This window comes from Corapipo altera, unplaced genomic scaffold, assembly GCF_003945725.1.
Source record: "Corapipo altera isolate COAL_440 unplaced genomic scaffold, ASM394572v1 301, whole genome shotgun sequence".
In the NCBI taxonomy this organism is placed as follows: Eukaryota; Metazoa; Chordata; class Aves; order Passeriformes; family Pipridae; genus Corapipo; species Corapipo altera.
The window spans coordinates 5,011,207-5,025,137 of record NW_020884926.1 but is presented as its reverse complement, the minus strand read 5'-3'; the positions used below and the strand labels follow the sequence as shown (position 1 = coordinate 5,025,137).

General features: G+C 56.0%; 1 protein-coding gene across 5 annotated transcripts; it reads right to left on the bottom strand.

Annotated features, from left to right (window-relative positions):
- Positions 1-129: 129 nt before the first annotated feature.
- Positions 130-12,797, bottom strand: TMEM51 (transmembrane protein 51). Of its 5 annotated transcripts, XM_027658244.1 has the most exons (4): positions 12,330-12,797; positions 11,486-11,548; positions 2,499-2,949; positions 130-1,324 (listed from the first exon to the last, which is right to left on the bottom strand). In XM_027658244.1, exons 3-4 carry the CDS (start codon positions 2,846-2,848, stop codon positions 892-894), a joined length of 783 nt encoding a protein of 260 aa, XP_027514045.1. In that variant the 5' UTR covers positions 2,849-2,949; positions 11,486-11,548; positions 12,330-12,797; the 3' UTR covers positions 130-891. The 5 variants fall into 5 exon arrangements, with proteins under 5 accessions (XP_027514045.1, XP_027514044.1, XP_027514043.1 ...); XM_027658243.1 differs by having other exon boundaries at positions 11,486-12,797; XM_027658242.1 differs by lacking the exons at positions 11,486-11,548; positions 12,330-12,797 and adding an exon at positions 10,107-10,159.
- Between the last annotated feature and the right edge of the window lie 1,134 nt (positions 12,798-13,931).

Sequence of the window (13,931 nt, the reverse complement as noted above, 5' to 3'; positions counted from 1 at the left end):
ATGCTCATGGAGCTGGGATGCCCATGGAGCTGGGATGCCCATGGAGCATCTGCCTTACAACAGCCGGCGGATTATAAACCTTGGGAAGGACCAACCACCCACGAGTGCACACACACACACACACAAACACAACGTACAAAACATTTATTCAGCCCCAGTCTGCCCGCACAGGATGCTCAGCAGTGTTTTCACCCTGCACCCCTGGCACTGGTGCAGCTCCCAACCCCCCCGAGTTACCCACTCGCCTCGAACGGAGCACAAAACACAACAGGGAAAGCAACTGAGGCAGGAAATCCATCCTCTACCCAAGGAGCACGGGGCCCCTTTCAGCTGCTTCCCACCAGCCAGCAGAGACCTTGGCAGGAGTCAGGGCTGGCGCTGGGCCACCAGCCCAACCCAGCTGGGAGGGGGGGAAAGCCGTGGTGCTGCTCTGGCAACGCGCTTTCCCTTCCTCAGAAAGAAAAGACACCCCAAAAAAGGGAACATTTCGCTTTTCCACTCGGAAAAATCCTTCTTCAGTGTCAGTTTGGTGGCTTGGAAAAGTCTTGCTGGAGGTGAGAGGCAGAGGAGGTGAGAGGATGCATTGGGTGGTCTTGTATCAAACACAGTAAGTGACACTTTTGGTACATCCAGCCTTCATTTACTTCAGAGCAGCAGAACCTGTGGCATTCAGGCTTCTTTCCCCACAGTCTTTTGTAAAACCCAGTCCCAGGGAAAAAGTGTCCCATCCTTGTGCTGCAGTGCTACCACACCCATCACATCCTCCACATGGCAGCTTCCAGGGAGCCCTGGCTGCTTCTGCACCCACAGACCAAGCCCCTCTTGGCCTGGTGGGTTTATAAAAACCCTCAACCCAGCAGCATCACAGATCCCTCCTTTTTTTTTTTTCTTTTAAGGCATTTGCTGGCTCACCGGCGCTTTGTCCTGGATCTCCTCGTACTTGGGCGGAGGGGTGAGGGGCTCTATCGTGATAGGGACAGTGCTGTTCCCCTGGTCCAGGTTTAGCCTGATGTCCTTCAGGTGCAGCTTCTCTGACTTGATCCTCCGGACCTTCAGTGGCTTCAGGCGCTTGCTGAGGCGGGAGCTGTGCCGGCTGGGCTGTCTCTCCGTGCCTGGCTCCGTGCCTGCAGCTCCTGGAGCCTGGCTGCTCTCATCCAGCCCCGTCAGAGACTCGTAGGAGGGCAGAGAGACACTCAGCCTGTTGCTCCTGTCCGAGTCTCTGGGCTCTGAGTAGCCCGTGTTCATCACCTCCTCGTAGCTGGGGACGTAGTACTGGGAGGACACATCTTCATCCTCTTCTTGACTGGAGGGGAGAGAGTTAAGGCTGTGGGCACAACATCATTTCAGCTTTGCTGTGGGTAGGGCATGGAGAGGAAAGAATAAAACCACCCCACCCTCAAAGGCTTAACTAGTTATTTGCCCTTCTGCATTATATACCAGCCCCTTTTTGCTTGACAGAACAATTCATGACCCCACTTATGTTCAGACACATTTTGTTTCCTTATGTCATATGCTCATCTTTCTCTGCCCACAAATCTCTTTTCTATTGCCCAGCAGTGAATTATTCCCTCAGAAAAACACCAATTTCTCTCCTCCTCTCTCAAAAACCAGTCAAAATACATTTGAAAGGGACATCACCTATCTTCCTTTGTTGTTCTGATGTCTTTTGGGTTGGGTACCTTGAGATAAAGAGATTCTGCAAAGAGATTTAGCCCTGCACTATGTCACTGTCTATGCACAGGTTTGCACATCATCATTTGCCATTTCTTTGGCATTATGAAGTTATCTTTTCAATCTAATAGGGAAAACTGGTTTTCTGGGTGGATCTGCAGACCCTGACAACAGCCAGCAGAGCCATCATCCTCTCCTGCCCCCTTGTATCCCACATTGTCCCAACACCTCCCTGCCTCCCTCTGCACAGGGAACTGCACCAGTGTTTGTCCAGCCTGTCCCTACAGCAGCAGCAGCCTTTGCTCTGCTCCATGCAGATCCCTGAGCAAACAGCAGAGCCCTGCAGACTTTCACCAGGTCTAAACTCCATGGCCAGCCTCCAAGGCTGCTGGGCACGTCAGCTGCACCCAGTGAGACAGCCCCCCTGCTGCACCTCTGGCTCCTCTCCCAGCGTGTGGCAGGAGCCTGCTCTCTGTGTCACCCATCACCCACCCCCGTGTTCCCTCTCAGCACACTCCCATGTGCCAACCCAGCCACAAGTGGCACATCTCAGCAACACTGGCTTGGCCACAGCTCTGTCTAGACCCCATTTTATACACCAACAAGGCTCCCTTCCACCTACACAGCTCCATAAATACAGCTGGAGTCATTCCTTTCCCAGCTCCAGGACACATCAGAACCCCAAACCACAGCACGTGCTCGCTTATTTCAGCACACGCTGCCACCAGCCTTCCTCTCCTTGATCCAGACCTCACTGAGCTGCAACAACAGCCCCTGGTGTCATTCCTACCCCTGCTCCCGCTCCCTTTCTCCCCAGAACACCTCACCTGTCCTCCTGCTGCGAGGGCTCCACAGACACGTGGCGCTGCACGTGGGCGATGGCGATTTCCTCGCTCTGCCTCTTCTTGTCCCGGACGCTGAGGCAGAGGGAGAGCAGGAGCAGGAGCAGCCCTGCTCCCACCAACACGTAGGCCACCGAGAAGGTCTTGCTCTTCAGGATGCCCCCGGAGCCACGGTCGGGTTTGCTGCTGTTCCCAGCGGGGGTGGCGGGTTTTTCGGGGGGCCCGAAGCCCGGGACGAGGTTCCAGACAGCCATGATGATGCCGAGGACGAGCATCCCCAGCCCGATGGCTGTCAGGGCGTAGTGTGAGCCGTTGGCCCGGGACTGGGCCATCATTCCCGCTGCTGGATGGCCGGGCTGTCCCCTCCTCACAGCATGGCTCGGGGCAGGGGGGCTGCAGCCCTGCTAACATGCCCTCCCCGGGCAGGATGTGAGCTCTGGGAAGAGAAGGAATGTGATGCTTAGTCCATGGCAAAATGTAAAGTCTGTGCAGCCATAGTAGCCACGATGATATTGTTTCATTTATGTAACACTGGAAATCTCACCCTGCCGTGCCTGTGGAGAGCAGGTTGGGATATAACAAGGCAGCTGGATCCTTGCTGGCCATTCCCATCCCCGCCCTTTGCTACTTCCTCAGCTGTGATAATCACCAACCTTTGGAAACAATCAAATTACTGATGCTTGCTAAGGGCTTAGATTGCCCGTCCTTAGGAGTGTGATAACTGACGTCTTCACAGCACCAAAAAAGGCCACCCAAATCAACTTCAACAGCCCTTGTCAGTGCAAACCAACCTGGAAATGCTCAGAAATGCACCTCCAGCTGAACAGCTTCTCCCTTTCCCTACAACTGGGACGGAGCAGGGCTGCTCACGGCGCTGGCTGCCTGCCCTGTGATGCCTTCCTGCCTGGAGAACAGAAACCAGAACTGCCTCTTTCCCAGCCAACCCGACCCTGTGGCTTCCCCCAGCTGCTGCCAGCAACTGCTGCCGGGATGGTGAACCCTTGTAGGGCCCTGAGCTCACTTCAGGCTGGTGCTCACCCTCCCTGCAGCAACACACACACACGGGTGGTGAGTGCCCTGGCTGCATCCCATGGGAATGTCCAAGCACTGGCATTCCCAACCAGCCAGCCACGGGTGGGAACTCCCCCTCCACTGCCTCCACTGGATGTTTTCTGAGTTGCCAGGACCAGACGTGCTCGTTTTCTAAATATAAACCCATGGAGCCACATCTCCTGCCCGCTCACTTCCCTGACCTCGGGTGCTGTGACCCACGGGTGACAACTTGGATCCTCACAGCAGAACATCCACATAAAGCCTCGCAGCTTTATGGATGTGCCAAGACCATGCCAGGGATCCCTCCTTCCCTCCCTGGCTTCTGGACGCTGGTTTGGGCTCGAGGTCGCCCTGGGCTGTGCTGGTGTAGGTGCTGTATCCACACTCAACACACACCCTCCAGCTCAAGCTTCTGGCTCAAAAGCTGCATGTTTGCTTGTTTAGCTTGAGTGCACGCCCAGTTTGCAGGGTCAAGGGCCAGAATGGAGCAGCACTCCCAGAAAACAGAGCAGCTCCAGCAGGAAAAGACACACACACAAGCCCAGAGAGGAGGAATCTGGAGAGAAACTTCCCTGCTCACTGCTTGTGCCCAGCATGGCTGGGGATACTCCCAGAGGGGTGTCCCAGCCCCTTTGGACACATCCCCAGACCCGTGTGGGTCCAGGCAGGGCAGAGTCTTGGCTCCTGTGGTTTGTCCTGGGTTATGGGACACACACGAGCTGCTGAGCTCTGCCCAAAGGGAGTTGCTGGGAGGCAGGATGGGGCAAGCCCGTTGTTCCCCATGGCACAGCTCAGCACTGTGCCCAGCCCCAGGCTGCTGCCCTGTGTGCTCCTCAGGGAGAGCATCCCCTGATCCCAGCTTTAATTCCACCCTAGTGAACAGCTGCTGAAGATGTGGAAAACTCTGCATCTGAAATGTCCTCACCAGCATTCCAAGAGCCATCCTCCCACCCAAGCCCTTACACTGTGACTGGTGGTCCCAGCACTGGCTTCTGCCCTCCCACACAAAGGTTTCATTCTCCATTTGTGCCCTGTGGGGTTTTCTCCTTACCTGTTGATCCAAACGAGCTCCCATCCTCATCATGAACACACCCATCCTCATCACAAACACATTGGCCAGCCAGGAGTTCACTTGAGAACTGCTGTGATGGCCTTGGGGCAGGAAAATTGTGCTGCACCCACGGTGGGCAGAGAACACACACAGGGCTGCTCGCATTGACCCATGGTGTCTAAACCTCTGTGCCTGTTCACAATCTCTGCGGCTTCCCTCAGGCACCTCAGTCCTGGAAGTGGCAGGATTTCAGCTCCTACGTCACCTCTGTGCCTGGAAGTTTTCCACAGATGCCTCACAGTGCTACCCTGCAGCCCAGCAATCAGATTAAAACAGAAGACTTGCTATTCCAGTCTGTATCTCCATTGAATTAGCTGCTCTCCTGGCTTTCCAGAGCTGCTTCTATCTCTGATCCAACAGCTATCCTGCTGCCCTGACATCACAGCTGGAGAAGGGAGCTACTGCTGCCTCTATCTCGGGTCCAGCATCCCCAGAGCTGTCTGGATGCTCATCCCTCAGTCACAGAATGTTTTGGGTGGGAAGGAACTTTAAAGCTCATCCAGTTCCACCCCCTGCCATGGCCAGGGACACCTTCCACTAGCCCAGGTTGCTCCAAGCCCCATCCAGCCTGGCCTTGGACACTTCCAGGGATGGGGCAGCCACAGCTTCTCTGGTCAACCTGTGCCAGGGCCTCCCCACCCTCACAGGGAAGAATTTCTTCGTAATATCCAATCTAAATCAACCCTCTTTTACTTTAAAACCATCTCCCCTTGTCCTTTCACAACAGGCCCTGCTAAAAAGTTTGTCCCCAGCAGGTGGGCAAGCAGTACCTGAATGCTCCAGCCCCCTTCCCCTTCCCTCTGCCCACAGCATGGGATCCTCCCTGCAGCCAGACCCCCTCCATCTCGTCCCCCACACTCCTGTGCCCTGCCCTGGCAATGATTTACACCAGGATCTCCAAATCATTAAACTCCACCGGGGTACTTTCAAAGCCAGCGGGGCATCCACAGCTCCTCTGGGCTTCCCGCACCTCTCCCCAAATCCTGCAGGCTGCCAGAGCCCAGGGATGCTTCCTGACTTTTCTTGGGACGTTTCCAAGTGTTAATTGGGCATGGGAGGGCTCGGGATAAGCCTGTTCTCAGCACCACATGCCACCACGCCTGGATGTGCCCGGAAGGCTTTGGCACAGGCACCCAGGTGGAGCGGCAGCAGGGAGCACCTTCCCTTCCATGGGAGACAGACCCACCCAACGGGGTCAGCCCTAGATCATGCCCCATATCCCAGTGCTCCCAGAGAAATGCCAGCCCCACTGGCTGACTGACAAGGAAGCCCGACACCCTCCGCTGCCCACGGCAGCACCCACACTCCTCTGCCCTCCACAACCTTTGGATTTTTCCCCTCCCATGACATCACCTTCCTGCTCACGCTCCAGCAGCAACCCCTTTGTCACGGGATCACAAGAGATGAGTCTGCAGTTCAGAGAACAGGTCAAACCCCGACAGAGTGACATGGGATGAGCTCCAGGGCTTCCTTCGCTCACGAGGAGTCATCGGAGCAACACATGGCTCCCAACACACCTCCATGGAGCAACACATCCCCTCAGAGCTGCCTGTCAAAACCAGGGTGCAACCCCAGCACTGCTCATAAAAACCAAAACTAATTGTTTGGAAATTAAAAAAAAAATAAATAAACCCATTCTCTAACTATCCAAGGATCCCAGAGTCTCCTCTCTGTTAGATTACAAGGCTCTACCTTCTTCCTCATGCTTCCACCCAGACAACCTGCTCATTAACCCCCTTCCCTGCTAATTGCTGACCTTGACACATCCTCAGGAGCTCGTTCCTGCAGTGGCCCTCATTACACAAGGGCCCAACCCACCAGGAGCACAAAAGTCCATGTGGGGTTGGAAAAACGACACTCAGGACATGGATGATATTTTCACAGGATCCCAGAACAGTTTGGGTTGGAAGGAACCTTAAAGAGCATCTTGTTCCAAGCCCCTGCCACAGTTTCTCTTTTTTTGTTTGGCCCTTCTTGATGCCCCTGTTACACCTGTCCCAGGAAAAGGGATGTTTCTTGCCCGATGCAGCCCAAGGAATGTGAGGAATACCCAGAGAAATCCAGTAGAGCCAGGAAAAGCAGCATCATTGCTGATTTAGCCAATTTCTGATCTTTTGGATAAATTCCAGCCCATTTTAGGGCATCCCATCAGGGAATAGAAACCTAGAGGGGCAGCCCCGTGCAGACCATCAGGGCTTCTCCACATTTTGCTTACACTTCCTGCTTAGAGCACAAAAGAATGCATCCACATCCATCACTCCCGACATTCCCTGCAGACATTTAAGAGCTATTTAACCCTCTTTTTTCCTTACGTTTCATTTTTAACAACCCCTCCTCGGCTGCACCTCGCGGTCAGCGCTGGGAGAGCAGCGGGTGCTTTCCTCAAACCCTGCCCAAGGCTCTCCCCCTCTCCCACTCCAGAGGGAGCCGGGAGGGGGGCCCTGACTCTGCCACTTCCTGCAAAACAAGGGCGTCACGGGAAAGCCCATTCCCGGGCTCAGGATGCTGCAATCCACCCGGCTGGCCGTGGCCTCCACAGTGACAGGGCACACAAAACACCCCATGTCCACGACACCATTCCCAAGCCATATGCACCTCCCTGTGCTGCATCCTTCGGAACTCCGGGAATTGCCAAGGGTTTCTGAAGTGGCAGGGCTCACACAAGCCACAGTAGCCCTACTCCTGAGCTGTAATCATGACTCTGCAGCAGCCATTGCCTTGACCTTTGCCACTGAGATATAAGAAACTGCCTCCCAGACTCTTTTCTCCCCATAATTCCATTATATCCATCCGAGCGGCGCCTGCTGGAAAGCGGTAATGGACAGGGACAGAGAGTCCTTTTACGTTTGTGTTTCAGGACGTTGCCATTTATTCCTGGGGACAATGTGCTGCTGCGGGCACCGAGGCCGTGCTGGCACCACTCACAGCAGGTCAGCGAGCCCTCACTGTGTCCCAGCCATGGTGTGAACAGTGTCCCCTGGCTTTTCCCGAGCCAGGCTCACACCGGGACCAAGTGCCAGCCTAAGGCTTCCAGGCCCGGCTCTGCTAAACCAGGGATGGAGGTTTGAGGTGCTCACCTCTCTCCGGGGAGCTGAATTCCCTGTGTGCCTAGGCCTGGGAAAGCACGCCTGCCTGGGAAAATCCCAGCACTTTGACTCTTTCTCCTTCCCGCTTTCCTTTGGGCGCCACTGTGCACTTCTGAGCTTGGATTTATTTCTTTTTTAAATTCTCCTAATCTGCTGTTTCCTCTGAGATAAAGCCACTCCTCCACAGCCTCCCCCCTGTTTTTTGTTCTAGGACCTCTCCCCATCTCCATGCCAGAGAACACCCAGATAACACACTCTCCTCCAGAGCCTTCCAGCACTCAGAGACATTATCCACCTGCCCTTTTGATGCCCTCCGAAGCCAAACCCAGCATTCCCACTTCCTCATAGCCCTCCTGGAGTGCTCTAAGCAGCTCCTGTGACACCACAGCAGCCCCTGGAGCCTTATCTCCCCTTGCTGAAAGCCACTAACCTGACACATCACACTGCCATCGGCCTCACCAGCACCGCCCTCCTCATCCTCACACTGGATTTTCAGCAACACCTTTTACCCCAACGCAGCATCACCTCTCCCCATGCTTTTTCAAAAGGTTCTCCAACAAGTGTGACCCACAAAGAAAACCTACTGTGGATGGCTAAGGAGCCCACGAGGCAGGAAGGGAGTGAGAGGTGATGCCAGGGCACACGGAGCTGGCCGGGCAGCCAAGGGACACAGAGCAGCCAGGCACAAAGCAGGAGTGTTCCGCAACGTGGGCACAGGTATTTTGATAGGGATGGAGGTTTTCTGGGAATTGTGTCACTACATGCCACCTGCACTGCTCATACAAGGATATTCAGTTGCTTCCGTGGAGCCTCGACACCAGTTTCTGCCTCTTAAATACACAGGGAACAGGAAAAGTGTGGAGCAGCACTGGGAGACAGACACACACCTGGGCTGCCGGAGGGATCCCTCCTCCCAGACTCCTGCTGGAGTGCAGGCAGACAGCCCTGCCCAGCCCTGGCCCCCTGGCATCTCCTCATGGCACCGCCACGGCGCCGAACACCGACACTCAGCTCTCTTCGGGGCACCCGTGGCCAAACATTCCTCCTTCCCCAGGCACTTGCCTTCCTAAGGGTTTTCCCACCCGTGTAATTACACAGCTAAAATCAAAGGCATGTCACATACTTCCGAGTCACCTCAGTCCAGGGCTGGGTTCACCAGCCCCACACCCACATGCTCCTCACTGACACCTGGGAGGTTTCCCTTTCTGGCTGTCATGCCAAGATACCCAGGGCTGTGGACGGCTGCAGGATGCTCGGATGTGCTGTAGAGGGATGTGTTGTGGCCACATCCCATCAGGCAGTGGCCAAGGTCTGCTCCAGAGAGCTCTAAGCTGGAAAGCCAGGACCACACCTCTTGGTGCAGCTTCACCCTCTATGCAGAGGCGAGGGCAGCCCGTCTCCCATGGGACACACTCCTGGAACTGCTGGTTTCTGCTCCCACATCCACATTTCCCAACAAACCCAGCTAGACAGCAACGCTCGCCCCCACCCCGTCACCTCCAAAAATCAAATACCAGCGTCAGCAGACAACCACTTGTGAGACACCTGTGGGTCTGCTGAACCCTCAAAGCCTCCAGGCCGCTCTTTCTTCAGCAGGAATGTCATGACAGGAAGAGCAGAGCCCCCACTGACCGGCGCCCAGCCCCGACCTGCCCTGCGCAGGTCTCCTTCTCCTTGGCTTTGTTTGCTTTCCTGGCTCACCCACGGTCCCTGCACCTTCCCGGGGACGGACGTACCCGAGCCGTGGGCTCGTGATCCGTGACACTCCTGCTGAGCTGCCACCCATGGGACCCGGCTGCGGGGCACCGGCGGGTTTGGCGTGGGGGTCACCTGGCACCGTCCCTGCTGCTGATCCTTCCCAAACCGATCCTTCCCTGAAGTGCCAGCTGATCCGTCCCAAAACGGCAGCCACTCCTCCCCCCACGCTCGGCGCGGCCACCCCGATGCTCACAAGGGCCGAGGAAGGTGCCCCAAGCCCACGTGTCCCCAAGGGGTGACCCCAAGGCACCGCTGCTCCCCAAACCCCGGCGCTCCGACCCCTCCAGTGCCCAGCCCCCGCTTCGGGGCTGATTTCCCCCGCTTTCGGGGGGGGGGTTTGCTCCTGCTTTGTGGCGTGTTTCCCCCTCTCTGCCGGTGTTCCCCGCACTTCGGAGGTTACCCCAGCCCAGCCCGCGACTCCGACACCCGCCCGGTCCCTCTCCCGGTCCCCGTTCCCGGCGGGGCCGAGCCCAGCCCGCCCCGTTCCCGGCTCCCAGCGCTCCCGTGGGTCCCAGCCCGGCGGTCCCGGCCCTGCTCGGCCCAGGGGGGTCCCGTCGGTTCCCGGCTCCCCCCAGCCCCACGTACCTCCCCGGCGGCGGCGGCTGCGGAGGGTCCGTGCGGGGCCGCTCCGCCCTCCCGGCCCGGCCCTCCCGGGGCGGCGCTTCCCGGGACCGGCCCCGCCGCTCCCCGGGCTCTGTTCCGGGAAACCGGGACAGCGGAGGGGGCAGCAGCGAGGAGACCCTCTCAAACCAGCGCAGAGACCCGCAAACCATTGGGGAGACCCTTCCAAACCATCGGGGAGACACCCCCCTCCAAACCATCGGGGAGACCCCTCCAAACCATCGGGGAGACCCCTCCAAACCATCGGGGAGACATCCCCCCCAAACCGGGTGGCTGTCCCAGCTGGGGATGCCGATCGGGTCACCTCCTCGCAGCACCGTGCAGCCCCTGCTCTAAACATCACAGCCCCCATCTCTAGTTTAATAGACCCCCAAAATGGTTTGGTTGGAAAGGAACCTTAAAGCCCATCCAGTGTCACCCCCTGCCTTGGACAGGGACACCTCCCACTAGCCCAGGTTGCCCCAAACCCTGTCCAACCCGGCCTTGGACACTTCCAGAGATGGGGCAGCCACAGCTTCTCTGGGCAACCTGTGTCAGGGCTTTACCACCCTCACAGGGAAGGATTTCTTTCCAACATCTAACTGAAGTTTTAGTTTTCAATCTGTAGTTTAAAACCCAGCTTGTGAGGCATCTGCATTATGAAACCAGCTTGTGTGGAGCCTTTCCTCTATCAGTTCCCAATTCTGTGTGCAGAAGTCCTGTTTTGAGGAACCCAACTGCTCAGGCTCATCACTCCATTCACCAAGGCAAAGCTGACATCCTCACAAAGCCTGTGCTCCTAGGGAGCCTGGAAAGTGCTTTTTATCAGTCTGCTGCCCTCTACAAACACTCGCAGTTAACCACCTGCTTGCCAGGAAGAGCCATTCCTGGCATGGCCCTCACCATGGCTACTGGCCATGTGCCTTGTCCTCATAGCCAGACAGTCCCATGGTTTCCAGACTGAACTGCAGGGACCAGACCTGAGCTTTGGCAAAACCTGTTGCAACTAATGCCGTGTCCAGTGTCACCTCTCCCCGGATGCCATCCCAACAACAACTGTGATGCATTTTTCCAGGCCCTTCTCACACCCAGCCATCATAATAAACACCACCAAGGACTCAAATTCTGTCAGAGATGACTCTGCAGTTTTTCCTGTCCCTTAAGCCCTGCAAGTCCTTGCAAAGGCAAAAGCCATCACGAACCCAACAGAAACTTGTCACATCTCCTGGCGTGACTCAGCGTGGCACAGCCCTGCCTCGGGGCCACCGGTGTTCAGGACTCTTGGGAAACCCCCCCTGCTTCCCTGCATCCCTCCCTCCCAGCACAGCCCCTCGTGAAGCCGACGGTATTTTCCACTGACTCACCTGCCCTGGCGCACGGCAGCGATACCTTCCTCCTCTAATCAAAGAGCAATTCCCAGAGTTGTTCTATAAAAAGAAATAGTTATTAAGCGTAGCTGCATATTTATTTTTTTTTAACTCGTACGGATTGTTTTGCATTTTCCCGCTTGGCCACCGGCTCAGGCAAATTCACCCCACTTCAGGCAAATTTCCTCCTCTCCTGCCCCACCTTCCTGTGTCAAACACGGACCCGTCATCCCAAGCAGCTCTGTCAGTCAGGAGACATATCAGGGAATTATTTTCTCTATAAGAAAGCAGGGGGAACACGGACTTCACACACTGACTGCCCCTGATCCAGCACAGGGAGAGCTCTGAGCCAGGTCACCCCCCTGCAGAGAGGCCCTGGAGACTGTGAGCACAGAGGGGACATTCATAACTTGGCTCCTCAGGTTCCCACTCCACAAAGCTGAATTTTGGCCAGAAATGGGCTTTTCAGTGGCAGTGGAGCAGGATCAAGGTGGGAGGGGCTTGCTCAGCCCCCTTGGATGGCTGCTAAGGCACCTGCCCTTCCCTCCACACACTTCACATCCATCTCTTGGTCTCGCCTTTCCAGCTCCAGCAGCCATCCCAGTGTGGGGATTTATCTATGGCAGCTCAACTCCTCCCCTTGCAAACACTCCTTGCCCAGTCCAGGGCAGGCTGGGACCTCTCCAGGGTGTTTATCCAGCCAGATATGCAGGATACAGAGCACAGGAATGCCAAGGGGGTAACTGAAGCCCCACTGGACCCACCAGCAGGTAACAAAAGGGCCTTTCAGAAGGGCATCTGATGCCCTGGTACGTGCAGAGGTGCCAGGGGCTCACATTACCCTGCCTTGGAGGCAGAAATGGCTCACTGGCAGTTTTCCTTGCTTTTTCCTGCTCAGAAGTGCTCAGCATGTATTATAAAGTCACCACTGAAAGCCCGGCCATACCCCAGGATTCCTCCAAACCTTTCCAACAGTGAGCCAAAAGCACTGCTCTGGGGGACACGCTGCTCCTGGATACCTGCAGCCGGATGGCTTGTCCTGACAGAGGGAAAGCCCATCCCTGGGAGTCAGGTCAGCAGAGCCACCAGACTGCACGTATATATTTTATGATATTATTATATTACAAGGTCACAGAGTGATAGGACAAGGGATAGATCTAGATTAGATAGGAAGAAATTGGAAGAGGGTGTTGAGGAAGGATGTCTATCTAGATTAGGATTAGAATATCTATTTAGATCTAGATTACATAGGAAGGAATAGGAAGAGGGTGGTGAGGCCCTGGCACAGGTTACCCAGAGAAGCTGTGGCTGCCCCATCCCTGGAAGTGTCCAAGGCCAGGTTGGATGGGGCTCGGAGCAACTTGGGACAGTGGAAGGTGTCCCTGTCCATGGCAGGGAGTGGAACTGGATGAGATTTAAGGTCCCTTCCAACCGAAACCATTCTGGGATTCTATGATTAGAGAGAGAATTACCAGCTAATTAGCACCAGAAATACTATATATATATAAATACGTTATATATAATGGAACATGGCAGAGCCCCAGCTTTGCCCCCAGGATAAGAGTCCATCCCAGCCCACTCCATGATGGGCTCCCTCAGATCCCAATTCCCAGCCCAGCCCACACACACACTGGTCCATACTGGTATCTCTCTTCATCATGTCTGAGTTTCTACACCCCAATTTAGAGAGTCCCTGCCGGGGCTGCAGGCTGGGAACCTGCCATGCAAGTGGGAAAAAGGAGGAAAACCAGCCACTCGGGAGGCATTTCCGCAGGCTCCCGGTGGGAGGGTGTGACCCGCCGGCATCTCCCGGCCAGGAGCGGAGCCGGCGGCCCCCGCGGCTGCCGGGACGTGGCGCAGAGCTCGGCGGTTCCAGTACAACCAGTCCAACCACCGCGCCAGGTCACCGTCTGCATTTCAAGCACACGCACGTCTGCAACCTGGAAAACAGCGTAAATAAAGCTGCCGTGTTTAACAGAGAGAATAATCAGTAACCGGCTGCTTCCTCCTGGAGCCGACCCGGGGGCTGCTGCATCCCTTCGGGGAAGCTCTGCCTTGGTCAGGGACTCGGGAATAGGAGATCCAGGGTTAGAGGATAACAGGGCTGGGAGAGAAGAGCTCCGGTGGTGTCGTGCAGGTGGGTATTAAAAAGAGCTGAGCAGATATTTAATGTAGCTTTTCAGAATTAGGAGCAGATGGTGAGCGAGGGCTTGTGCCCAAGAATGGGGAAGTGCTGGGAAATCACTCACCAGCAATGATAAAACTCCAAGGAAACCTTCCTACCTGGATATGGGGCCTGATCACAGCTCTGGTGTCCCGGCTGGATGGAGCAGAGCCACTTGGTCTGTGCTGCTGCAGGAGTTTGTGGCGGTGTCAGGTCAGGGCAGTGGGAAGCCAAGGACAGGGGCTGCTGTGGGGACAGCTGCAGGGACAATGGCAGAGC